Below are 24,234 nucleotides of genomic sequence, written 5' to 3' on the forward strand. Positions count from 1 at the left end.
CTAAAGAGAGAGTCATACTAAGGAGCATTAGACAAAGAATGTTCTGGAAACGAAACTGCATGCAGAGCTCAGTACTGATTAGGAAATTTGGTTATCGTTTGATAAGACTGAGATAGAGTTTGAGCCCAGGGATTGTTAAAATATCAAGAAGTTTCTAGAATACAACTAAGTATCTCACGAACACCTAACAGTCTGAAACTATCTTGTAAAGTTTAAGAAGGGGAGGATAAAGTAGATTCTAGGAAAGCCTACACTGGTTTGCCCTACTTTAAATAAACGCCACTTACAAAAGTTCACACTGAAAAAAAAAAAGTAGAGGCATTAGGGGACATTGACAAGAGGATTTTTCATTTTTCAAAAGAAGTCACCAGAAGACTCCCTTCCATAGGAAGCTTCTCTACTAAAAAAAATGAAATTTAATCTATAAAAATTCATTCTTCAAATAACTTTTAGGGAAAGCATCCACTGTATAGAGTAGGGCATGTACATTGAAATTGGAGGGAAATGAAAGTTTCTAAACTGCAAATCAGATTTGTCTTTGGATTCACAAGCTGAAGAACTCGAACATTTTCCTTAAAGCATATATATTGCTTGCTGAAATACCTGGGAAATTCACGTGTCATAAAAGTAGAAGCCAGCTGTGGCTCTTCCATAAATGCAGTGCTTTGGATGAAAAAACACTGGGCCCAGAGGCAGGAGAACTGGGATTGAGGCTGGGCCCTGCCACTGCGTGACCTTGTGTAAGCTTTTTGACTTTCTGGGCCTCAGTTTCCTCCTCTGTAAAAGGAGAGGTTGGTCTCTTTCAGCTCTAACATTCCATGACTACAGATAAATATAGAAATAAGAAATAGTCCCCAAAGTAAGCTCTGGAGTCAGTAGAAAAAAGTAGCAATGAAATATAATAAAAAGAATAAAATTTTAACTACTAGCCAGAGTAAATATATCTCATTTAAAAATTAATGAAAAGATTTGTAATTTACAATTGATTCAGCAGAGGTAAGAACATACATGTTGCTGTTTCTTCACCATCACACATATGGAGGAGGAGATGAGTGTCAGGTGACTTGTACAATGAGCACAATGCTGCGTTTGCATGCAGAACATTTTATAAAATTGAACATTAAAAAGAGCTCAACACCACATAAGGAATACATTTCCATAAAGCTTGGAATTAAAGAGAGAGGAGTTAACTGGTTGTTCCAGTTCAGATTTTGTTTACAGATTTGTTGATATCAAATTCCACAAATATGCAAAATCTTAAAATCAAATCTATTTCTGCCAGAGCCCTCCTAGAGAACAGCCACCACAGGAAAGACAGACATTTAAGGGTACCAAATGAATGTAACACATTTTCCTCTTTCCTATTTGTGAATTACAAAATTGTTTTTAAACCAAAAACTGGCCAGATGTGCTGGCTAAGTCAAATCAAAGGTTTTGCAGGTTGAGCAAGTAGTTGATTCAATCTGATAATTTCTTAACAGCAAATAAAAATGTATCCGAGCAACATGACAATATAAATCACATGGCCAGAGACTGACAACATAAAGTAACGACAGCAGAAAAGATGGGAAAGGCTGGAATCGTTTGGAGAGTCGTGGCTACAGTGACTCAGGGGCTTGAAGAAGTAACGTCACTGGAACACACACACACACACACACACACACACACACACTATAGGGATGCTGCTGCTGGTCCTGGGACCACGCTTTGAGAACCACTGGCCTAGATTTTGGGCTTTACTGAGCAAAAGTAGATACCTATTTCACATAACCCATTACTTATGCAAATTTCTTGTTTTGTTAAACTTATTAAAAGTGCCTTAAATGTGTGCCTATAACCATTTCCTACTGTATTCCTCTACAAATATTTCAGAGTATTAAAAAATTTGTTTATTTCATATCCTTGTTAAAATCTGTATCATTTTTGCTGCCCTTTGACAAATGTAGCTCTCTGTACCTCTTTCCCACTCATCCGTTTAAATACCAAATAGTTTAGTCAAGTACAGCTGAAATACACGCAAAGGCTTTGGAGGGACTGGGTGCTCTGGAATAGATCGGGTCTCATTCTCACACCAAGGGGAAGTAGTAGCACAAAACACAGATAAGCGTTGCGGGGCAGCCGAGGCTGTGTGCAGTAAATTTGCGCCTCGAGGAAGTTTAATAATCTGGTACCAGAGGTACTAGACGGCTGACATTGATCTGACACCGATTGGACAGTTTCACCTTTCATAAACAGGACACATTTTCACAAACTCTTTAAATCCTTGTGTTCTTTACTCAAATAATAAGTAGTATTAATTCCATTTGTGTAAAAATGTTAAGGTATAATAAGAATTATCTGGGCCTTCTCAGTGGCTTTAGTAGCCATTTCTGAGAGTCCCTTGGTAGTAACCATACTGAACAGCACTGCGAATCAGGAGAATTTAATCGACCATCAGCAATTTACTTAGTTCCAGATTAAGGTTTTTTCTATATTCGGGAGTTAGTCATCAGGGAATTTGACCTTTCCATGGTGAAAAAGACACTTCTGCAACTGATTGATGCCTAAAATTCTACAAGTAGAACGTCATTCCTTTGGCTTAAGGCTTTTTCCCTGTTAAAATGCAAGTGACCCTCCAAAGAGGTATCATTAAGCCTTATAATCTCAAAGTAAAGGAATTTATCCCTTTCCTGAGAGCATGCTTTCCTTAGCAAGGAGGAGGACAAATGAGGACGCACTCAGGAGAGTTGGTGCCAAGAAGCAAGGTCTGGGGGGAATTGAGCAGACAGAGGAGACGGAGGATCCCATTGACAGACCTCCAACTCATTCACTATTTTGCTGAAGGGCTGTCCCTGTCAGCATCCCTATTGAAATGGGTGCTAACTTGCCACTTGGAGTAGGTTACTTAGAAATCGGCCATGTTTTCTGATAATATTGAAGAGTCTTTGATGTGTAGGCATACAAAGGTTTAGAACAATGGGAAAATAGATGGCAGTAAAACATCTGGTGCGACAACAGATAGGGAGTTACCCCCCCCAAATCAGAAGAACCATACATGTCCATAGAAAGAAGATAAACCAATATAACTTTACAGAGTGCAAATCGCAAGGCCGGGACGAGGGTAAGGCACTAACATGGCCCTGAGAGTGGGTGCCTCCTTAAATTTTGCACCCCAGGCACCTCACTCACCCCACTCTAGTCCTGGCCCTGGCAAATCCTATTAAAGTGAAGCCTGGCCATTGTGTTACAGACTTGATGATAATGGAAGGTTCTCTGGCGGAACAGGGCACTGACTGTGAACTTGTATTTTTAATAAGTAGTTTGTTGAAGAGGAAGAGAGCAGGTGGCATGGACGTATCTGCTCAGACTGATGGGGCCAGCGGGATCACAATCTGACCCACGTTGTCGGAGAGTTAAAATGGGTGTCCGGTGACGTGCTTGTTGTGAGAGCCTTGCAGACTCTCCTCTGTCTTTGCACATTCAAGGTAATGATTCCAGATCAACTGGTCGACCTGTGGTCAGTAAGCTAACGCAAGCTATTTTGCTGCCTGCGGTGGTTTTGCATCCTTAAAGGGTGAGCTGTCGGCTAGGGATGCAGTTCAAAGAAATAGGGACTGAGGGGCAAGTTGGGGCCATGTGGGAGGCCCAGGTGAGAGACTGAGACAGGCAAAGGACAGGAGAGAGCAGCGAAGCTTCCTGCTGTGCTGAGAACGACTTGCTCCCTACCCTCAATGTTTGAACCACAAATACATAATGAACACCCACCAAGGGCAAAGTGCTCTTAGCTACCGATTAACCTCCTCCCCTGGGGACGACTGCATCTACTCCTGCCTAGGCAGAAGTCAGTCCAGTAGAGCCACTTGCTGCTGTTGGTTGGAGTCAGAGGAAACAAAGGGACAGAAACAACTTGAATTGGAACCTGACTTCCTGGGGCCAACTTCATTTCACCTGTATCCCTTCTGTATTCCACCTTCAAAAATTGTTATCACTCTTCACACTAGTAATAGTGGCAACAGTTGCTTCTCTGAAAGGCCTCCTGGAAGGGGCTTTCAGCCTCTCTTCTCCAGCCTTGGCAGAGTAGGTGCACGAGACAGCAGACACTGTGGCTTGTGCCTGGGTGGAAGACAGAGTTGGTGCTATGATACCCAAGGGGAGGCGAGACGTTGAGTGTGAGGATTAGGAGAGTTGTCCGGTATTATGTTCATCAGAGATTGGTAGAAATTCTACAATTTGGTTGTTTGTTTGGGACTAGGTCCACCTGTTGCAAAATATTAAATGAATATTACCAGTCCTCAGTGTTACCTGTGACCACATCATCTCTGCCCCGAATCCTCTTATGCTAATGGCAACACCACTGGGCATTGGAGGGCCATAGTGAAGATGTAGAAGACCTTCTAAACAATTCCAGGCATACGAAGTATTGCAGGGGAAAGCAAGACTCAAGGTAATTGAAAAACGTCAAGGTGTCTGGATATTCAGCTTTAGAATCCTTCGGAAAAACCACCAGAGGTGGCAAGGTGAGGGGAGAGGCAAAACCCACTAGAAGTACCAAACAAGAAGCTTCCAGAAAAGTTAGCGGAAGTAACAAGTCCTATACTGTGTGACTCTCATACTCTGCTTTAGAGCTCCCAATGGTTCTGGACTAGAGGGCCCCGGCGGCCTTTCACTTTTGTTAGGCAAAAGCACAAACACCCCTTCATTTCCCCACAGAGGAAAATGGTTCCATCCTTTGGGATTCTGAGTCCGGGGCAGACAAGTGTGTGGCATTCGTATATAAATTAAGGCCAGGAATGAATCTTATTTTATTTCAGGCAAAACCTCTAAAATTTGGTCAGGACCCTTGAACTAAATAGTTGGTACGCTTTCAAAAGCAACTGGGCTTTTAAGAACTGTCTATTATTTGAGGTGGCTTCTGTCTAAATCAGGGGGAGGTGCTGGGCCTGGCCTGTACTCAGAAGTCTAGAATTCACAACTGTACCAACCAAGGGCCCAGGCCTAGGGCTTCTATGTGAGAGGCCCAAGTCCCCTCAGCACTCAGTGTGGTTTTCCAGTTGCTCTTCCGCTGTGTGGGCAGTTGGGCTAAAGAGCTTGCTTCTTATTGAGACCTGCCAAAATCAAGATCTGCTTGTCTCTGGGAGCAGTTTCCACATTCTCCAAGAGGTTGACCAATGAATCTGTTGGGTGGGGGGTGAAGGAGGAAGAGGTCAGGGGACTCTCTTTGTGAAGCAGGCTACAATTTCATTTGACTTTCCTTTTTCCCTCTTGGGAATGGTGGACAATTAATCCTCAATTATTGGTCAGCCAGTTTTCTTTGTTCAGTGCTATTTTTCCCCCCAACCTCCCAGAAACCAGACATATGAAAATCAAATGAATCACGGCTCTTGCTTTGCTTAGAAAATTGAACTGACAAGGACAGTTAGTGTCTATAAGCTTTGGCAGGGGGTGGGGAGAAGGGGTCACAATGACTGTCCTGGGACTCTGTCAGCATCCAGTATCCCATTTACCCCAGTCCTTACATTCTCCCCCAGCAGGTTAATTGAAAATTGGTCAAACAGCAGAAAGTAAATGGCAAAAAGTAGCCCTTTTTTTGGGTTATGGGCCATAGCAACTTGCAAGGCTGCCTTTCAGAGTTTGGATCTATCCTTTTAGTCTATACGTTCTCGGTTTGGGAACAGAGGAAGATTTCCTTTAAACAAAACCAAACCAACCACAAACCACAATCTGAAGTGAATGGTGGTGGGCAAGTTACACTTACTTTCTCTCCTCCTTGTGACTTTGAGGATGCTGTTCCTTCAGCTAAAGACTTCCTGTAATGAATACTATAAGCAAATGAAGCGAGAGTTCTTCGAATGCAGCATGAGCTGGGCACAGACACTAGCTACCATTGTTGGCAGACATTTGAAGGATCTCAAGGCGCACATGTGAGTTACCTTGGCTAGATCTGAGTGAACAAACGGCTGCCTTGTTTGTTGGCCGAGGTTGGTTTCATCCAAAGCAACTCAGTCCTGACCTTTTCTAGCAAAAGGGGGTGGGGAGGGGGGAGGAGGTCTATATGTTTACTAAAACTCATCACCCTGATCTCCGTGTAGACAATCAAACTGAAAAAGGTGTGAAGTTCAGGACAGCGTCACATTCATATTTTGCACGACAAAAGCCATCCAATCAACCTCATGCCGAAACAAGTGCACACCTGCAAACCTCTTGCAGCGGAGAATTATACTGTGGCTGAAGAGGCATCAGGGTCCTTCTGTTTCTCCATGCAGGGCCATCAGGGCCTTGCTGGGAAAGTGAATAATCAGCAATGGCACCCTATGTCCCCTGGGTTTGGCAGCCCCCAATCTGCTCTCTCACTGTGCCCCTCAGTGATAGGAGCCAGGGATCGAGCAGCCTGGTCATTGATTTAAAAGATGGCATATGTGCCCTTGCATCTGAGAATTTCTTCTGAGTGCATACCACTTGGGGGAAGTAAGGAGAAAATCGGTAGTTAGTAATGGCAAGATTGTAAGTATGAGAACATAAAATGTCTGAAGATGATTAAAGTGCCTGATGATTTTAGTTCTGGATGTGGCCTCTCTCCTGCTGTCCAGAGTGTGAGTTAATGTAAAAGAAATGCAGGCTCTTTTGTTATTTCCATGGTTCCTTTTTAAAACCCTTTTTCTCTTCCCCCTTTTCTACTCAAGCTTAGTAACTCAACCTTGCTTGCTGAACTCAGGGCTTAGGTAGTGGGGTTATCAGGGGTTTCGTAGTCTTTCGAAAATTGTGCAATAATTCGCCGAGCTAGTGGGTTAGTGGTCTTCAGCAGTTCAGCTGCTGAGGGGCGGGACCTTGGAGTCGCCTTGCTTCCCTTCTTCTGTAGCAAGGCCTTGAAATCATCATTTCTGCCAGCATCTAGGCTGGCACTGCCGCTTGACCCTGCAGAGGCAGCCAACTCACTGATGGGAGACTCAGCCGTGTTCCTTATTGGTGAGTGGGAGGTTGGTTTGCTGCCACCAGCAAAGGCCTCACCAGGCTCCTTCCAGCCAAGCAGCTTTCTTTTGGACCTAAATGAGAGAAAGTTTGCTTTGAGTGAATTCGTGCGGCAGACATTTCCTAATGCTTCATATAACTTCACGAATGCCAGTGACACAATCTGGGAACTTCTATGCAACAGCCTTGTGAGCAGTTGTACTAACCAGCTTTCTCTCTCTCCACTAAGTCCTCAGAGTCCCTTGTCTGGCCCCCTGTCCCTACACTCCTTTCAATGCCCACAGCTAGAGTCACTTGGCCTATGCCTGCAGGCTCAGTCCTGCCCAGGTTCTGGTACCAAGGAAGAATTTAAGGAGTCAAAGCTAGTAGCTCAATGACTCTGAATCAAGACAGCCCACGAGCTGATCCTGTTCTGAACTGGTGCTCCAACTCCCATAACTGGGCTCTTTCACGTTTCCTCATCATGGAGCCCGTGCCTTGTGCTTCTGTCCAATAACTGGGTCCCCGTCTGGTCCCCCTTTGCCTAAGCTCCTGCTTTGATGCTCGGCCTGGTGCCCCACTTCACTTCTTGATGAGATTTTTTGGTACAAGGAATTCTGTGAAGGGTTAAATGTCTCTGACTCTAGGCAAAGCTGTGAGAAAGCAGATGGAGCCACAATAGGCCATGGGGTTGCTAGGAGACGAGGGGCCTCTCACTCTGCACCTGGTCCTCCCTTCCCCGCCCGCCTCTCTTCCACTTCACCCAAAGATGTCAGTGAATTGGAGGTGGTGAGGCCCTGGACTGGGTTCACTACGTGGGTATCTGAACTTAGTCTCCAGTTTCCATTCTAAGCATTCTGCTTAGAGGTAGCAGTTTTTCTTCTGATATAAGAAGGAGAGGCGATTATAATAGGAATTTAGGAAATTGGTCCAGACCTGTGGATCACAGTAAATAAATCTTCAGTTGTTCGTGAAGCCACAAACACATCATCATCATCTTCCGCAATCCATTCGGCTGTTTTATCACTGATTACACTTTTTTCTTCGGTGCTTGGTTCCATCGAGCTCCCTAGGCATAAGAACCAGAAGGAACGACTTTGACCACAATTGTTAGGACAAAGCACATTCTCATATGTATTTCATGTGATGTTCAAAGCAACTCTGGGAGGGCAGCAGGGCAGAGACTTGCTGTCTCCATCTTGCAGAGGAACAAAATGTTCCTAAGGTTAGTGATTTGGCCAACAAAACATGGAGGGAGTGATGAAGATCAGCCTGGGTTCCTGTTCTCTCATGCCTTTTCCATTACAACAGGTTGCCTGAGCATTCTCTCGTTTTAAATGCATCATTTTTAAAGCTCAAGGAGCTGAGAGCAATCTAAAGCAATGACTCAACCAGTGGGTGGGAGTGGGACCTATCTGAATCTCAGAGGGAGCCTGTGGAGTTTGAGGAAGCAGATTCTAAAATTACCTGTGGCTTTGATTTTTTTTTTTTTTTTTTTTGCGTGTGGCTTTGATTTGTTTGCTTGTTTTAGTCACAATGATTTAACTTACGTTGAAAGTCCAAATCAGCTTAAGGAAGGCCATAAGATTTTGATGTTTGGTGTTAAGGGTTTCAAAAAGGATGAGAAACATGGATGAACCTAGAGGACATTATGCTAAGTGAAATAAGCCAGTTACCAAAAGACAAATACTGTATGATTCCACTTATATGAGGTCCCTAGAGGAGTCAAATTCATAGAGACAGAAAGTAGAAGAGTGGTTGCCAGGAGCTGGTGGGAGAGGGTGATGGGGAGTTATTGTTGACTGGGTACAGACTTCAGTTTTGCAAGATGAAGACAGTTCTGGAGATGGATGGTGGTGATAGTTGCACAACATTGTGAATGTGCTTAACACCTACTGAACTGTACACTTAAAAATGGTTAAGATGGGGCTTCCCTGGTGGCGCAGTGGTTGAGAGTCCGCCTGCCGATGCAGGGGACGTGGGTTCGTGCCCCGGTCTGGGAAGATCCCACATGCAGTGGAGCGGCTGGCCCCGTGAGCCATGGCCGCTGAGCCTGGGCGTCTGGAGCCTGTGCTCCGCAACGGGAGAGGCCACAACAGTGAGAGGCCCGAGTACGGCAAAAAAAAAATGGTTACGATGGGCTTCCCTGGTGGCGCAGTGGTTGAGAGTCCACCTGCTGATGCAGGGGACACGAGTTTGTGCCCCAGTCCAGGAAGATCCCACATGCCGCGGAGCAGCTGGGCCCGTGAGCCATGGCCACTGAGCCTGCGCGTCCGGAGCCTGTGCTCCACAACGGGAGAGGCCACAACAGTGAGAGGCCCGCGTATCGCAAAAAAAAAAAAAGGTTAAGATGGTAAATTTTACGTTATATGTATTTTACCACAATTAAAACAAAGAGAGACAAGAAAAACCCCCAAAAGGATGAGAAACATTTTCTAGCCTGGTCTTAAGGTTCCAGGAAGAGCAAGGCTCAAACCATCCAAGAAAATGAGCCCCCTTCCCTCTAGAAAACACTAAGAGAAGCTGCTGCTGGTAACATATTCCACTGCTTGAAGCCTTCCAGCCTGCCACGACGCTTGAACTCAGGCTGGGAAGGTACTGAGTCCCGCGCATGAAACTAAATTCAGTGTGGCTGGTGAAAAGTGCCGTGTGGTGACGTGGAGAGACAGTGCCTAGGGCAGGAGATGCCTGCCTGAGGAGGAAGATAAGCTCCTAAGGTCCTAGGGTGCTAAGACCTAGTTTGATTTCATTAGCTCAGCACTGGCGGTTTCAGAGTAGTCTGGCCCAGACTGGGCCTTGGAGATCCGCCCCTGGGTTGGTCCCGATCCCAAGGGCAGTGAGATGGATTTAGAGTAACTCAAACCCTCAAGAGGTGTACCCTACTGATTTGGTCGCCCTGGGATCAGGATCATTATCTGGGGGCATTTGCTTCTGCCTCTGGCACTCTGTCCTCACCCTCACCTCTCCTGGGATTGAAAGGAAAAGCCAGCAGACACTTTACTAACCCAGAGGGCTTGCCTCCCTTTCACTGTCAGCTTGTGGTGTGGAGGTTGTCCTTGTACCAGCCGATGGCAGGTGGTCGCTAGTTGGGAGACACTTGGCATCTTCCTCCAGGGTGATGATGGGGCTGAGAGGCAGCCTTGGTTCAGCCGTGTAGGCCTCCATTTGAGTTGTAGGTGAGGTGAGAGGCAGGTACAGCACGCTGGGCTTTTTTGGTACAGGAGGTGGAACCTTGCCTTTCTTTTTCTCAGCTTCTTCTTGGCTTTGGAGGCTAATTCTTTCAGGTAGGGCTCTCCCCTTGGGGCCCTCATCCTCCGTACTTCCCTGGGGAGGTTGCTGTGTTCCTGAGAAGAAAGCACCAGAGGAACTGGAAAAAGGCGTGAAAACAAGAGATGAGGGTGCTGTTGACTCCCCCAGGGTTCTGCCCTCAGGGAAGCTGGAGGACTTTGGTTTCCGAACCACGGTGTATATATCTTGAGGGAGTGGCCTCATATGTTGAATTGAGGTCTTGGGGGTCATAGCCAAGGTAGGTGAAGTTAGTGGGTACTCCTCGGGGACAGCTGGTGGCTTGTGGACCAAGCTTGGAGGCCTTCGGGCCAGTGGGGGCTTCTCGGCTATGGGAGGTTTTGCCTTTCTCTCTGGCAAGGTGAAGACTTCGGCTCCTGACTCCTCAGCATAGTCAGGGCTCTCAATGTCATCTTCCGGTTCAGACTTGCTGACTGACCTCAGGCGAACAGAACGTAAGTCAGACTGAGTAACCATGGGCATGATTGGCTGGTTGGGGCTAGTTTTCTGGGCCAGCTTGGCCCCAAAATTTGTATCCGAGTGATGCCGGCTCACCTTGGTTTTGGTTCGGATGGAGATACTCATCCCAGACAGGTCCAGGTTGGTTGAAGAGGTCAACGGTAGGTCAAATGATAGCCGTGACTTGGACATTTTCTCCACTGGTGATGTTGGGGGTAGTGATGACTTCCTCTCAGGTACCACTGGACGCACCCGGACACTGCTGCTTGGAGGGGGCAAGTGGCCCAGGGTCAAGGACATGGAGACAGTGGGTGTTGGTGTCTCTGACTGGCTGGAGTATCCACTGGAGGGTGACATCAGCCCAGTGGGCCTTCCTGGGGAGGATACCTCCCTGGCCTCCACCTCGATGGAAAGCTGGGAAGGCGTTGTGGCTCTGGAGGTGGAAGGGGAGGCAAGAGACTCTGAGCTGCCCTGAACTTGGGTGCACTCAATGACTGTGGTGCCAGTGGCAGTGCTGGAGCTGGACAAGGATTGGTAGGTGTCACCAGACTTCCAGTCAGTAAGATACCAGTGGTGGGCGAATTGTGTACCTTCTGGGTCTTTAAAGGTTGGCACAGCTGGGTGACCCTGAGTATCTGGGTGGGATGAGTGATGTCCTTGGTGTTCCAAGGAGAGGCAAAGGCTCCTGGGCCTCTGGTCCTTGGGTAGCGCTGACCCACTGTCTGGCGAGAGGACTGGTTCATCTTTGACCAGCGAGACACTGCGAGTCGGAGGGGAAGGCTTCTTCTTGGCCTTCTTGAGTGAGATGCTCTTGGACCTCTGCCTTCTTTGCTGGGCCTCCTGTTGGGCGCTAAGGGAGGCAATGTTGTCAGCACTGTTACTGCCCTCAGAACTTGTACTGGCATAAGGCAGGGCACAGGCTTCACTGGCCTTCTGCTCCTCGTCATTGTCCACATCCGTGGTGCCTGTGTCTGTGGGTACAGACAGTGACCGCTCCCGGAACCTGCTGGCCCCACCTGGGCCTGTCTCCAGCCTTGAGGTATCACCAGTCAGGAGGCCAATCTTGGAGGGTCGTTCTGATACGTGCCTTCGTTGAGTAGAATGCTCAGAGTAGCCAGCAGACCCACTGCATCCTGCTGGGGTATCACGAGTGACAAAGAAGGTAGCAGCCTCCTTAGGAAGAGGTGGCAATGTGTGCAGAGAGATCCAAGAATTCCCAGAGGAAGGACTTTTTCCATTTTCATTGTCTTGACTGCTCTGAGCAGTGGCACTTGGAGTCACGTAGGTAAAAGCATCTCCCTTCCAGGAAGGGGAGAACGTTGATTCTGTTGGTCCATTGCAAGAACTGGGGACGCTGTACACCATCCCCATGCTCTCCATGCCAGGGACTTTTGTGCCACCACGTGCCTGGAGAGGTTCTTCCAGATCACTAGAAGGATTTCTCAGGACTGGTGAGGTGAGATTTGGTAACTGAGCTTCCTGACTGATGGCAACTCTTCCATGAACACCTCCTGGAACTGAATGGCTGGGCTTGATGTCTGAGGTGGTAGAGCGGGCCACACTGCCTGTGGGGCTGTTGCTGTGACCTGGGGGAGGTAAACACAGAATGTTAGTGGTGCAGCCAGAGATCCCCCAGCAGCAGCTGTCACTAAAGAGATGGGAGCACCAAAGTTTTGCCAAGAAGCAGTTGCCAACAGCTTGGTCAGAATTCCTTGGTTCCTTGGACGTTGGGTCCTTGCCCATCACCACACAGTGAGTCACAGGGCGCCCTTGAATTGTCCAGATGGCTGCCAAAGACTTTCCGGCTTTGAATATGCCTTTCAGAGCTGAAGTGGCACGTGGGACTACCATGGGTTTTTTCCAGGCTTTCACCCCAGGCTCATGAAACGACCACAGACCTCAGCGTTCACCTCCTCTGAGATGAGAGCAGAGGCTTTCAAACTGATAAAGGGCAGCAGTGTGAACTTCAGCTCCAGCAGTGCATTGGGAGTATGCCACAGCTGGAAAGTTCAGAGTCTGGTTGCATTTTTGACACCTTTCACTTTTTAACTTGGCAATAGGAAAAAGTGAGAATAACCTACAGATGTGAGGAAACCATTCAGATGTTGAAAATCCCCAAATATTTTCTCATATACACAACAATTATATCATGATGATGTTATATGATGATGATGATGACAACGATGACGACTACTCTTATGATAATTTATAATAACAGCCACCATTTGCTGAACACATACTATGTACCAGGCACATGGTAGGAAAATTACATACAATAACTCTGATCCTCAGGAACATTCCACCGGGTTGGAATCATCATCCCCAATTTATAGATGAAGAAGCTGAGGCTCAGAGAGGTTAGGAAACTTGGCTAAGGCCTCACAGTAAGTGGACAGGCCAGAATTTGTATCCATATCTCTCTGGTCTATGCTCTTTGGATGGCCTTCATTTAATGGCAGTAATGGTTCTGTGAAGGTGGCACTTTTAGCGATGATTCCCCCTCTTAGGCATCTATCTGCCTAAATTCGAGATACATAGTTATATTCCACTTATAATAGGAAACAATAACATAACGAATTTATTAGCCTGGGAGACCTGCTCTCCATATTCGGTTGCTGCCCTAGACAAAAGGTCCTTGGTTATCCTTAATTACTATATTGGCTTTTTCAGGACATCCAAAGTCCCTCCCCCCCCCATCATTCCCGTTCCCTGTCACAGCAATACCACTTGGGTTGCAGAAATGGTGAGAGTGAGCAAGGGGAAGGGTTTGAGGGATCAGCTATGGTGGGGTCACCTTGGTCTCGCTGAGAATAGTTAGAGAATCCAATAATGGTCCGCCTCCGCCTCAGGGTGGACTTGGGGTTCACGGCTGTCTCTGTGTTAAACAACGAGTGTCGCAAACTTGCATGTTTATCAAACTGCTGCCCTGTAGCCAAAATAAAGACACTTGGGTGCATCCTGGTTTCTGTTTACAGTATGGTAGAAACTGGCCTGAGGTTGAGAGAAGGGATGATGGCAGTAGCGATGAGCATGAATAGCATCCAGGCAGGTGACCCTTCTTCCCCATCCCCCCCAACTTGGCCCCGGGCACCCGCAGCTCCAAAGCACGCATGCTGGCTTTCAGAGGTCCACCCAGGGTCACCTGTGAGTCTTAGGTGGCCGAGAGCCATGGTTTTCAACCCTGGCTACATATCGAAATAAACTGGGCAGCTTTTCAAACTCTAATAACTAGACCCCACCTCAGAACACTTAATACTCTGGGAATAGGGTCCAGATAGAAGCATTTTCTCTAACTCCCCAGGTGATTGATTGTTCAGATGTACAGCCCGGGGTGAGAACCACTGGAGTGGAGAGACATGTTGAGACTAGATATTGCTTGATTGCAATCTTTTCTCAGAGAAAAGCCTTTATTCAGGCCGACGAAGACAGTGTCTCCAAGAAGCTGCGCCATCCCTCCCCACTATCCAGGAAGCAGTCTGATGGTCTGCCCTCCAGCCACATGATCACATTTGATCAAAGTTCGCCCCTGCGTGGTGATTGAGATCTATTTTTCTCAAAGCACCCGCTCAGTCTTTGCTCCTATGGAATTGCTAGGGCAGGGGCAGGGCGGGGGCAGTGGGGTGAGGTTTGCTGCTCCCCTGCACTGTCTTCATTCAGCGACTGGCTAACCAAACCCTCCCCTCTCAGCCCCATGGCCACATAGGTACCCCCCTCCACAGAAAGTGGCTCTGTGGGCAAAACACAGGGCCAGCCTCATTGAGAGTAAGGTAGAAGTTCAAAAGCAAAGCACCCACCATCACTTTGTGAGTTTCTCCTCTCAGCCCTCACACCTCTTAGTACATCTCCCTAGGCTCTGGGCTCTATTTCCTGTCTCTAATTTCCTGAGATGACACCAGTGGTGCTGGATTACCCCATATCCAGGGAGCATCACCACCTGTGGCCAGAGCTGTCCTCATCATCTTCACCAACTTTTTCCAGCACACCACGGGCTGGCACTGGCTCACAGGGTGCCTCTGGTCCCCTTGGGTTAGGAGGTCTTGATTTCATGAGGCCGTTGGCCCTATCTCCTTCTGAAATGGCTGACCCTCTTCCGCTTCCACTTACAGCCGGTTAAGTGTGGAGAATGAATTAATAATGGGCATGGTACAGGGTGCCACATGTCCCCAGAGACATAGCCAGCTGAGCTGCGTACATTATTTTCCCCATCTCAAGGTAGTACTGGATCCCTCTTTGGTCTCACACAAGTGGAAGAGGCCCACCTCACTAGGAGACTGAGTGATGACTCAAAGTGCCACAAGGCCCTTGGTCTGTACTCTGGGTCTGATCCTCCCATTTACCGCCAGCACTCTGAACCCCACACTTCCCCTGCAACTCCTATCTGTGTGCTCCAAACCCGGCTTCTGGCACAGGAAGTCTTCTTTCCCCAAACCAAACATAACTCATACACTCTAAGTTTCCACAGATGCTCCAAAGAGCACATGAATTCATAAGGTTTTAGAGTTTTCTGTTAAGAGAGTTTCCTTTGCCATCAAATGGTCTCAGTTAGTGTGGCAGGGCCAGTAGAGAGTGAAGAAAGAGCATGCCTCTGTTCCCGGGCGAGAGCCACGACCTTGACAGTGCAGGGTGAGCCAGTAGCAAAGAAAGTCTCGCTCCCTCCCCCAGCACCCAGTGCATTTGGAGAGGATGATCTGTAGTTGGCATGGAGGAAGCGAACAGAGGCGATGCTAAACAACTCTACCGGAGACATTGATGGGCACGATGTCAGAGTGCGTGGGGCAAGGCTGAAGCCATCGCTTCTCCTCTAGGACGGGCAGAGGGAAGGGGCTATTCCAGACAGCTTGCTTGTCGGCTGTGGTAGGCAGGCTCAGGGAGGCCTCAGGGGCCCTCACACCCTGCATGGTAGTCTCATCCTCGCTCAGCTGCCGTTTTGTGGGCTGTTGGGAAAGAAGGTGATGGGAAGGGTGTGCTCCCGACTGGAGACGAGCCGTGCCCACAGAATGGCTGTCTAGGCAGGGTGGTTGGAGGCTTCATCTGGGAGGCAGGAAAGTGTGGACAGGCTGCCAGGCCGGACGCCTGCCGTGCAGGTCCCATCTCGGCAGGGCCTCAGGATGGCTCTGCTGGTGAGCAGAGATGAGCAGCAGCTTCCAGTGGGTAATGTAAGCAGTTCCAGGTTCCCCATCAATGGGCGCGGGGCGAGCTCTGCATGCTGGCTCTCCCAGGTGGGGGAGGAGGCAACTCACCATCAGTACAAACTCCAGACGCCTGGCAGACTGGGGCCTTGGGCTGGGAGTGGGCTCAGGGGCCTCATCAGCAGAGCGGAAGGTCTGCCCCAGGAGTCTGGCCTCCGAGTACTGTTCCTCATATTCTTCTGAAAAACAGCACAGTGGATACACACTCTAGGGAGCCACGGCCAAGCGGTGGGCCAGGGAAGGACCATGAGCTGGGGGCTCCTGCTCTAGCTGCCAGGTCTGACTCTCATTGTTTCTTTGGGATAGTTCCCGGCATCTGAGCCATTTGGGAATGGAAAAATGCCTACCTCCTATGAGGAGAAAAGAGAGTCAATGGATTTGAGTTGTGCTGGTTCGGGGACCAAGCCTTTGTCTCCATGGCCCCCACCTTAAGTGCTCAACTCAGGGAAGAGGCTCAGGATGCAGATGCCTTTTGCTACTCTCTGCTGCGAGATTCTCTCTTTGAAGCCCTGCATCTCTTCAGGTTTTCTGCAACCCTACCAGGGACATGACCTGTGTGGAGCACAAAGAAATTTGCGTTGGGAAGTCCAACGTGGAATGCTCCCTTGGATGCTGAGAACTCTTACCTGAGCCTCTGAGGGCTCGGTTCCCTGCACCTTAGTCCCGCTGTGGGGGGCATATCAGGTCCAGGAAGGATAGGGAAGGTGGAGGTAGTGGCGGAGGAGGAAGGAGAAGTTCAGGGGCATCGTTGGGGAATAAGAAGGATGCAGAAGATTTGAATGGGTTTCATTTAAGTGATGAATTCAACGAGTGAAGGAAGTGAGACTAAAGAACAGTCAGGACTCTGCACATTTGAACAGAGATTTGAAGAATCATAGAAACTTGGGGTCAGGGGGGCCTCGAGGGTCCTCTGGTCCAACATCCCATTCTGGGCTCCGGCTTCCTCAGCATCCCTTCCAGGTGTTTCTTCAGCCTCCACACACACCTGCCTGCAGAGAAGGGGAGAAGCCTTCCTCCCAAGGTGGCTCATTCCATCCAAGGACAGTTGGGGCTTTCAGCCATGTCAGGAAAGTTCTTCCTCATCTTGAGGTACCTTGGCCTCCCCCTAGGTTTCCACCCACGTGTCCTCATTCTGCCCATGGTGGCAACACAGAGCACACTGACTCTTTCTTTCTGCATAGCAGCTCCTCTCTTATCTGAACACAAGGCTCATGGTGTCCCTTAGAATCTTGCTTCTCTAAGCTTGCCACTGCCCTGGCAGGGAGGTGGGGTCATGGCCGTTGTTCAGTTGGGTGGCCCCTCTGCAGTTTTCTGTTCTCCGTAAAAGTTACTCTTTGTTGGTATGGGTAAATGACAGCTAATAAGACCTCTTTTCACTTTTAATGTTCACTCAGCAAATGTCCTCTTGGGGATCCAGCCCTGTGCCAGGTGTTTCTGGAAACCGGAGAGTAGTAAGAGACGTGATCCTTTACATTCAGAAGCCCAGTCTGGTTAGGTGGACAAAATATATACCTGGGACTAGTAGATGAATGAGTCAATGAATGAACAAATGAAAGAAAAATCAGTTCGGAACTATACAAGTCCTCTTGAGCTGGGTGGTACAAAGGGCCTCGTATGAGTGCTTAGGGAGGGAATGATGCAAAGTGCAGAACTAGTGTTAAAGGTCTTTTTGGATGCGGCAAGAATAGAACTTGGAAGAAAGTGTAAGGATTGGAGTGGGGAAGAGGGAGTAAGGGCTTTTAGGCTTGGAAAAGAGGCCCGAATGGGAGAGTGAGTGCCTGGAGGGTGTAAGGAGCTTGTGACTAGCACTGGGGTTTTATTTGTCTTATTTTCTCGAGATCTAACTTACCTACAGTAAAGTGCACAAATCTTAAGTGTGCAGCTCAGTGAATTCTGACATATGCATGCCCCTTGTAACTGCCATCCAGATATTTGTAGCACCCCAGTAGTCTCTCTCATAGCACTGAGTTTTAATCCTATTGCCACTTACACTGGATAAATCCCTCTGGTCAGTGTGTATGTTCTTCACATTGTAAGGTCCTATGGGGGACCACAATTGTTTTTTTCTTTTACGTTAATTTTAATATTGCGTCTAGATCATCCTATGTTCCAAAGGACACAGACCGGGAGTTGATGTTGCATCTTATCTGGGTCTCTCCAGCTGCAAGATACTCTTGCTAATCAGTTTATGGACACCCTATTTTTAATTCTCACAAAATGCCATGTGGGGAAGTGGAATCCCCATTTTAAAGATGACTGACTGGGCTTCCCTGGTGGCGCAGTGGTTGACACTCCACCTGCCGCTGCAGGGGACATGGGTTCGTGCCCCGGTCCGGGAAGATCCCACATGCCGCGGAGCGGCTGGGCCCGTGAGCCATGGCCGCTGAGCCTGCGCGTCCGGAGCCTGTGCTCTACAACGGGAGAGGCCACAACGGTGAGAGGCCCGCGTACCGCAAAAAAAAAGAAAAAACAAAGTAAAGATGACTGACTAATCTGAAGCTCAGAGAGGTTGGGTAATCTGCATAATGTCACACAGCTAGTTAGGTGTGGGATTCAAATTAGATTCTGGCTCTGTCTGATTTGAAAGTCTCGGTTTTCTCATTCTGCCTGGTGCAGGCAATCTGACTGCTCAGGCATTATGGCTGGGCTGTTTCTCTGGGTTGTGTGGACCCAGCTTTGTGTACAAGGTGCTCATTAGTATACTTCAGAGACATGGGGTTGGGAATTGGGGATGAGGTGAGCTCTGAGTGCTGTGTATTGGGCTTACTTTGGTGAGGCAGGAGCGACCCAGGAGATATGTGGACAAGGTTATTGCAAGAGCAGAGTGAGTGAAGCCCAGAGTGGGAGACCCTGCAGATGCCTCCTTTGTCTTTGGGCGACGGGATTCCAAAGACTTGGGTGATGTTGCAAGAGAAGGCCTGAGGGTATGTGGGCCCACACTGCGGGAGCCTCTCATCCAGCGCTCTTTGTAAATGACTTGACCCATGGCCCTGCCTCGGCCTCTGTCCCTTTTCCCCAGAGACTACTGAACTGAAAAAAACGAGGGAGGGGGACCAGAGGGTGTAAACAGCCGTAGAATTAGGGCTTTTGGAGTCAGTAGTCTGGAAGGTGAAAGATGGAAAGAGTGTGTTTTGTTTCTCAATAGGTTTTCTACTATTCTCTCTCTTTATTTCGCGAGTCCCTGTCCTCTTTCTTCGTCGCCTCCCTCCAGACGCTATGCATCTGTCCCGTGGGCTCCGGCCGCAGCCCCCCTCCCTCTCAGTACCTTGCAACAGGCTCTGGAGATTGAGCTGCGCCTCGCGAAGCAGCTCCTCTACACTCGGGGGCCTGCCCGAGGAGAGGAACACGTTCACTGGCTGTCGCCATGACGACCTCGAGTGGGCAGTCTCTGTCGCATTTTCCCGACCCGAGTTAGCTGCAGCTAGGGAAGGAGAGAGGCAGTGAGAGGCGCCGCCGGCGAACGGGGGGGCGGGGGCGGCGCGCGGCGGCCAGTGGGCGCCCGCGGTTCCCCAAGACCCGCCCCGGCCGGGGGTGAGGGGGCGGCGCGGGCCACACTTAAAAGGCGGGGATGCGCCAGCCGCACGATTTTTCCTCGACAGATCGTGCCGCAGTCCGTTCTCTCCTTCGCCATCAGCCTCCGCCCGCCCGATCTTCGCCTCGCTGCCTCGCCGCCCGCCTCCTCCGCCCGGCGCCTCCCGGCTCCCGCCGCCGCCCGCCCTTTGCGCTCCCCGGGACGAGGTAACGCGCCCTGGGCCGAGCCGCCGGGCCCTTGCCCCGGTGGGTGTGGCTCGGCCTCCCGCGCGCCCTGCCGCCGCCCCCGGCTCCTCTAGCGGCCCCCAGCTCCCCATCCCATCCCCGCCCGCAGCCCCAGGCCCCCAGGCTAGTCCTGATGTCCGAGGCGGCCGGGAATCTCAATAGTCTCCGCATGGCGAACGTGGCCCTGCGAGAAGAATTAAATGCCCTTCGCGGGGAGAATGCCAATCTGGGCCTTCAGCTCGGCAGAGCCCTGGCCGAGGTCAATTCCTTGCGGGGCAATGTCTCGAGCTACATGCGTTGGCCGGTGCCCGTGGTGCCCGTCCTTTCCGAGGAGAACTTTGAGTTCCCGCTCAGTGAGATTGACGCCGTTCCTGAGGGAGAGCTGCCCTTCCTGTGCTGGCCTCCCCCGCGCGCCGAGCCCGAGTACGCCCCAGACGAACTGTTGATTAGCGTGATCCAGGATTGCGGCACCTCCGGCGGGCCCACCGACCCACCCCCGCTGCCCAGCCCGCCCCCGCCGGCGCTGCCCCCACCCTCGGCCAAGGAGCTGCCCCCGCAGCCTCCTCTGCCGCCGCTGGAGCGGCCCGAGATAGAACCCTTCTCGGGCGACCCAGTCTACCTGGCTGAATTCCTGATGCAGCTAGAGACTTTCATAGCCGACCATGAGGATCATTTCCCCGGGGGCGCTGAGCGGGTGTCCTTTCTGATCTCCTTTTTCGCTGGTGAAGCCAAGGACTGGGCTGTCTCAGTCACCCAGGAAGGGAGCCCCCTGCATGCCAACTTCCCGCGCTTCCTGGATGAAATCCGTAAGGAATTCTGTGGCCCCATCCCCCCAAGCGTGGCAAAAAAAGCCATCCGCAAGCTCAAGCAGGGAGACTGTACCCTGGGCAGCTATGCAGATGCTTTTCAGTTCCTGGCTCAATTCTTGTCTTGGGATGACTGCCGCCTTCAAAACCAATTCCTCAAAGGCCTGTCAGAATTCTTCCGCAAGGAGCTCTTATGGTCAACTGAAATGGCCGACCTGGACGAGCTGATTCTCGAGTGCGTGGAGATAGAAAGAAAGGTGCGTGTCCCCAAGCCAATCCCACTCCCTGGGGTTCGCAATATTTTCTTCCCTTTTGCAGCAGACCGTAATCTTGAAGGTGAAGAGGGAGAAGAGTGCCACAGTGGGGATGAAGATGAAGAGGCATGCAGGCGCAGGCTCCAGGACAAGGACCAGGGGAGGCGCGTGAGAGCTATTCAGCAAGAGACCAGGGGGGAGGAGGGGGAGAAGAGGGAGGAAGAGATGAGGAAGAAGGAGCTGAAACAAAAAGGGGAGGAGGACGAGGAGGAGGAAGAAGAAGAGGAGGAGGAAGAAGAGGAGGAGGAAGAAGAGGAGGAGGAAGAAGAGGAGGAGGAAGCAGAGGAGGAAGAGGAGGAGGGGATGAGGAAGAAGAGGAAGAAGGAGGAGGAAGATCAGAATAAGGACGAGAAAGATGATGAACATGAGGGTGGCCGCCAGGAACCGGAGCAGGAGCTCGAGCAGGAGCCAGAACAGGAGCAAGAGACAGAGGATGAGACCCAAGATGATGACCTGGATGAGCTGATGGAGATAGAGCCCACCTACGCCAATGCTTCATCCCAGACTTCTGGCTACTATCATGAAAATTTCCTAGATGTGTCACCTCCCATCATACAGCCCAGCAGACGGAGGAACCAGAATCGAGTCCCACTTTTGGAGGGCCTTCCAGGTACCAATTCACCATTCTACAGTTCGCCGCCACTGATTCGCCGGGCAGGTCGCCTGGGGCAACGCCAAATACGACGCCGTCCCCCCGTGCTATTCCGCCTCACTCCGAGGCAGGGGGGCCACCGGGCTGCGCGGGGCCGCATTCGCGTGTGACAGCCAGGGCGAGCCGCCCCCCCCCACGCGAACACACCCTTCCACTGCGTCCCCTGCCCCTGCTTTCGCTGCCACACCTGCCCCATTGACTGACCAGTACTTAAGGGAGTTCCAAACTTGCAGAACCCAAAGAAGACCTGGAGAACTCCAGACCTTCCTGCGACCGTGACCGGGGAGTGACACCCGGGAAGGGAGGGCTCAGCAATAGCTGCCCTCTTGGTGTGCACTCTGCTCAGTCCTGCCACGAGCTAGAGAGCAGGTGTCTGGGCCTGTTCCTGTAAATGAACTGGTCACCCTCTTGTATTTCCCCTCTAGTTGTTCCCAGCGCTCACCTCTCCTGCGTTTATTCACGCCGTGTTCTATGGTTTAATCCTCTGACGGGCTAACCAGGACTTCACCCAGTGCCTCACTGCTCTGCCCCAGTGAGTGAAAGGACAGGCTCCACTGAACTCTTAAAGCCGCTGAGGCCACTTACTAGGTATAATCAGTGGAGAGCAAATGCTATCAAGAAACGTTCCTGGAAGCCTACACTTGCTTCGGGTCACCCCTCCAGCAGGAGGGCCCCGAAGAACCCCCTCCATCTAGCCCAGTGAGAGTATGCAAAACCACGTGTCCAGTGGACCACCCAGCTGAGACCTGACCTTGACTGACTGAGCAAGCTGGTTCCACCTTCCCACAGACTACAGGCTCAGGGCCTCAGGGCTCCCCAGATCTGGGACCCTCTCCTCTTACTACATTACCCTCCTGGGCATCCCCAGTGGACAGAGCCCAATGTTCCATGCCCTACCCTTTTCCTTGACATTGCCTAGAGGGTACGCAGTTGGGTGGGGGAGCCGGAGGAGGAGAAAGCAGCAGCAACAACTCAGTTTGACCTTGTAAAGAGTGACTCTTTCCTTAGGGACGGTGGTCTCCTCCCCCAGCCAGGCCTTGGACTGCAGTCTCCAGCCAAAGGTCTTGGCAGAAGATTTGCCATCCTTGGGGTTCCAGAGGTGGCCTAATTGGCCTTTCCTTCCCAGACTGCCAGAGAGAGAGGCCCAAGGCCTGCTCTTCAACTCCAACTTAAAGGACTCCTTATTTCTGAGAGTAGAGAGGAAGGTCCTGTCTACAGAGACTTCACCCACTGCAGCCTTGCTGTCGGGATGACCTTGTGTCTCTCACACTCGGGGCAAGCCATGGCCTGGCGCTGGGCATCGAGTAGGCGGTGAGGCCTAAGCGGTTGACTGCCTCCTAGTAACTCCTGGGGCTTCTGGGTCCTAACCTAGGGGCCCTCATAGAGACCTGCTGCCTGTCTTGGGTCCAGAAAACACTGCTTCTGCAGTGAAAAATACACACTATGTCACTCTGGCCACAGAATGCCAGTCAGATCCACTGCTGGCCTGAACTGCCCTCCACACTGGGCTTCCTGCACAGGGCCTGGCAGCCGGGCAAGTGCAGCCGAAGTGTCTGCGGCCAAAGGGAGGAAAACATAGTAAATTAAGCCTCTGTTCCTCACTGGAGTCTGATAGGTAACCTCAGCCCAGCCTTAGGATTTTGAGCCCAGAGGCAAGAGGAAGGAGTTGGAGGAAGAGGAGTCATGGAGAAACCCAGGCCTCGGCTGGTTTCTGGTGAGGTCTCTGTTCATCAGTGGGAGGTAAGAAGCCCTTTTGTTGCTCACACATTTCTCAGCCTGGGGATCGGTGGAGTCAAGTTCCTATAACCTGTTGTTATCTTTTAAAAAGGCTACTCCCCTCCTCCAAAGAGAAAAGTAATACATAATCATTATAGAAAAATTGGCAAATAGAGAAAACGATAAGAACCCCAAAGTCCCAAACATTCGGAATCCCACCACACAGACGCAAGCACTGTTAACACTTTCTTTCTAATGTGTTCTCACTGCGTCTTTTCAAAGCCAAGATCATCCCGCGAGCTCTCGATCAGCAGGATTTAAAATGGCTGCCACCTATGCAGTCACACAGACTGAATCATTTATTTAAGAATTCTCCTAATGTGTTGGACATGTCAGTTGCCTGGTTTCCCCCATCCCCACCAGTGCAGGAGTAAATAACCCTGTAAAGAAAAGTTTGTCTGTTTTTCAGCTATTTCCTCAGGAGAGAGTTCCAGAAGGGGAACCGCTGTTCTTCAAGGCCGTGGACCCTGTTTGCTGATGGTTGACACGCTGGCCCTGCTGCCCACGTGCCTGCCGGAGAAGTGCAAAGGACAGGTGCCTTGCACGCCCATCTCCAGGGACCCCTCAGCACAGGCCCTGCCTGTTCCCATGGTGCTTCTCATCCTGAGCCCGTGTAGCCTCAGCCGGGGAAAGGGCAGATGAGCAGTGAGCTGGTTTCTGGCCCTCTGGTGGCAAGGGGGCTTGGGCTCCCTTTGACCCTCTTCCCCCCTTTTCCCAGGTCTTCAATATTGTGATGTAACAGCCACAAGGGCTGTAAGAGGAACTATGGGCTTTGGGTGCTTTCTTGGGTTGAAAGAGGGGTGGGTGGGGATGAGGGGATGCATGCAGGGGTATGAAGGCAGCCCACGGATTCCCAGAGACCCGGGAAGAAATCGTTTGAAACCAATGTGTTATCGTATATTGTTGCATTACTGTGTTGTGAAGATGAGAAATCGTTCTGTATGCTAAAGCTTTCTCCTCAATAAAAAAGATATAGGGTGTGTAAAGACTGTGTCTCTCTGGGTTACTGAGCAAGCACAGAAGCCCACCTAGGAGGCATTAGGTACTTACCAGGCACTTCGCCTGGATCAACC

At 50.3% G+C, this 24,234-nt stretch overlaps 2 protein-coding genes across 2 annotated transcripts in view; one reads left to right on the plus strand and one right to left on the minus strand.

Annotated features, from left to right (window-relative positions):
* RTL5 (retrotransposon Gag like 5) overlaps nt 1–24,147 on the plus strand; it is a 72,112-nt gene extending 47,965 nt beyond the window's left edge. Inside the window, exons 3-4 of the mRNA XM_081221742.1 lie at nt 19,457–23,125; nt 23,571–24,147. Coding sequence (XP_081077868.1) covers nt 19,747–21,495 — 1,749 coding nt within the window. The 5' untranslated portion in view covers nt 19,457–19,746 and the 3' untranslated portion in view covers nt 21,496–23,125; nt 23,571–24,147. The remainder of the gene's footprint in view (nt 1–19,456; nt 23,126–23,570) is intronic.
* NHSL2 (NHS like 2) overlaps nt 934–24,234 on the minus strand; it is a 77,761-nt gene continuing 54,460 nt past the window's right edge. Inside the window, exons 2-8 of the mRNA XM_081221743.1 lie at nt 19,123–19,278; nt 15,909–16,036; nt 15,407–15,602; nt 13,463–13,594; nt 9,930–12,254; nt 7,861–7,993; nt 934–7,019 (exon numbers count right to left, since the gene is read on the minus strand). Of these exons, the coding sequence (XP_081077869.1) occupies nt 6,695–7,019; nt 7,861–7,993; nt 9,930–12,254; nt 13,463–13,594; nt 15,407–15,602; nt 15,909–16,036; nt 19,123–19,278 (3,395 nt within the window). The 3' untranslated portion in view covers nt 934–6,694. The remainder of the gene's footprint in view (nt 7,020–7,860; nt 7,994–9,929; nt 12,255–13,462; nt 13,595–15,406; nt 15,603–15,908; nt 16,037–19,122; nt 19,279–24,234) is intronic.

Source organism: Mesoplodon bidens, assembly GCF_964165515.1.
Source record: "Mesoplodon bidens genome assembly, chromosome: X".
NCBI lineage: Eukaryota > Metazoa > Chordata > Mammalia > Artiodactyla > Ziphiidae > Mesoplodon > Mesoplodon bidens.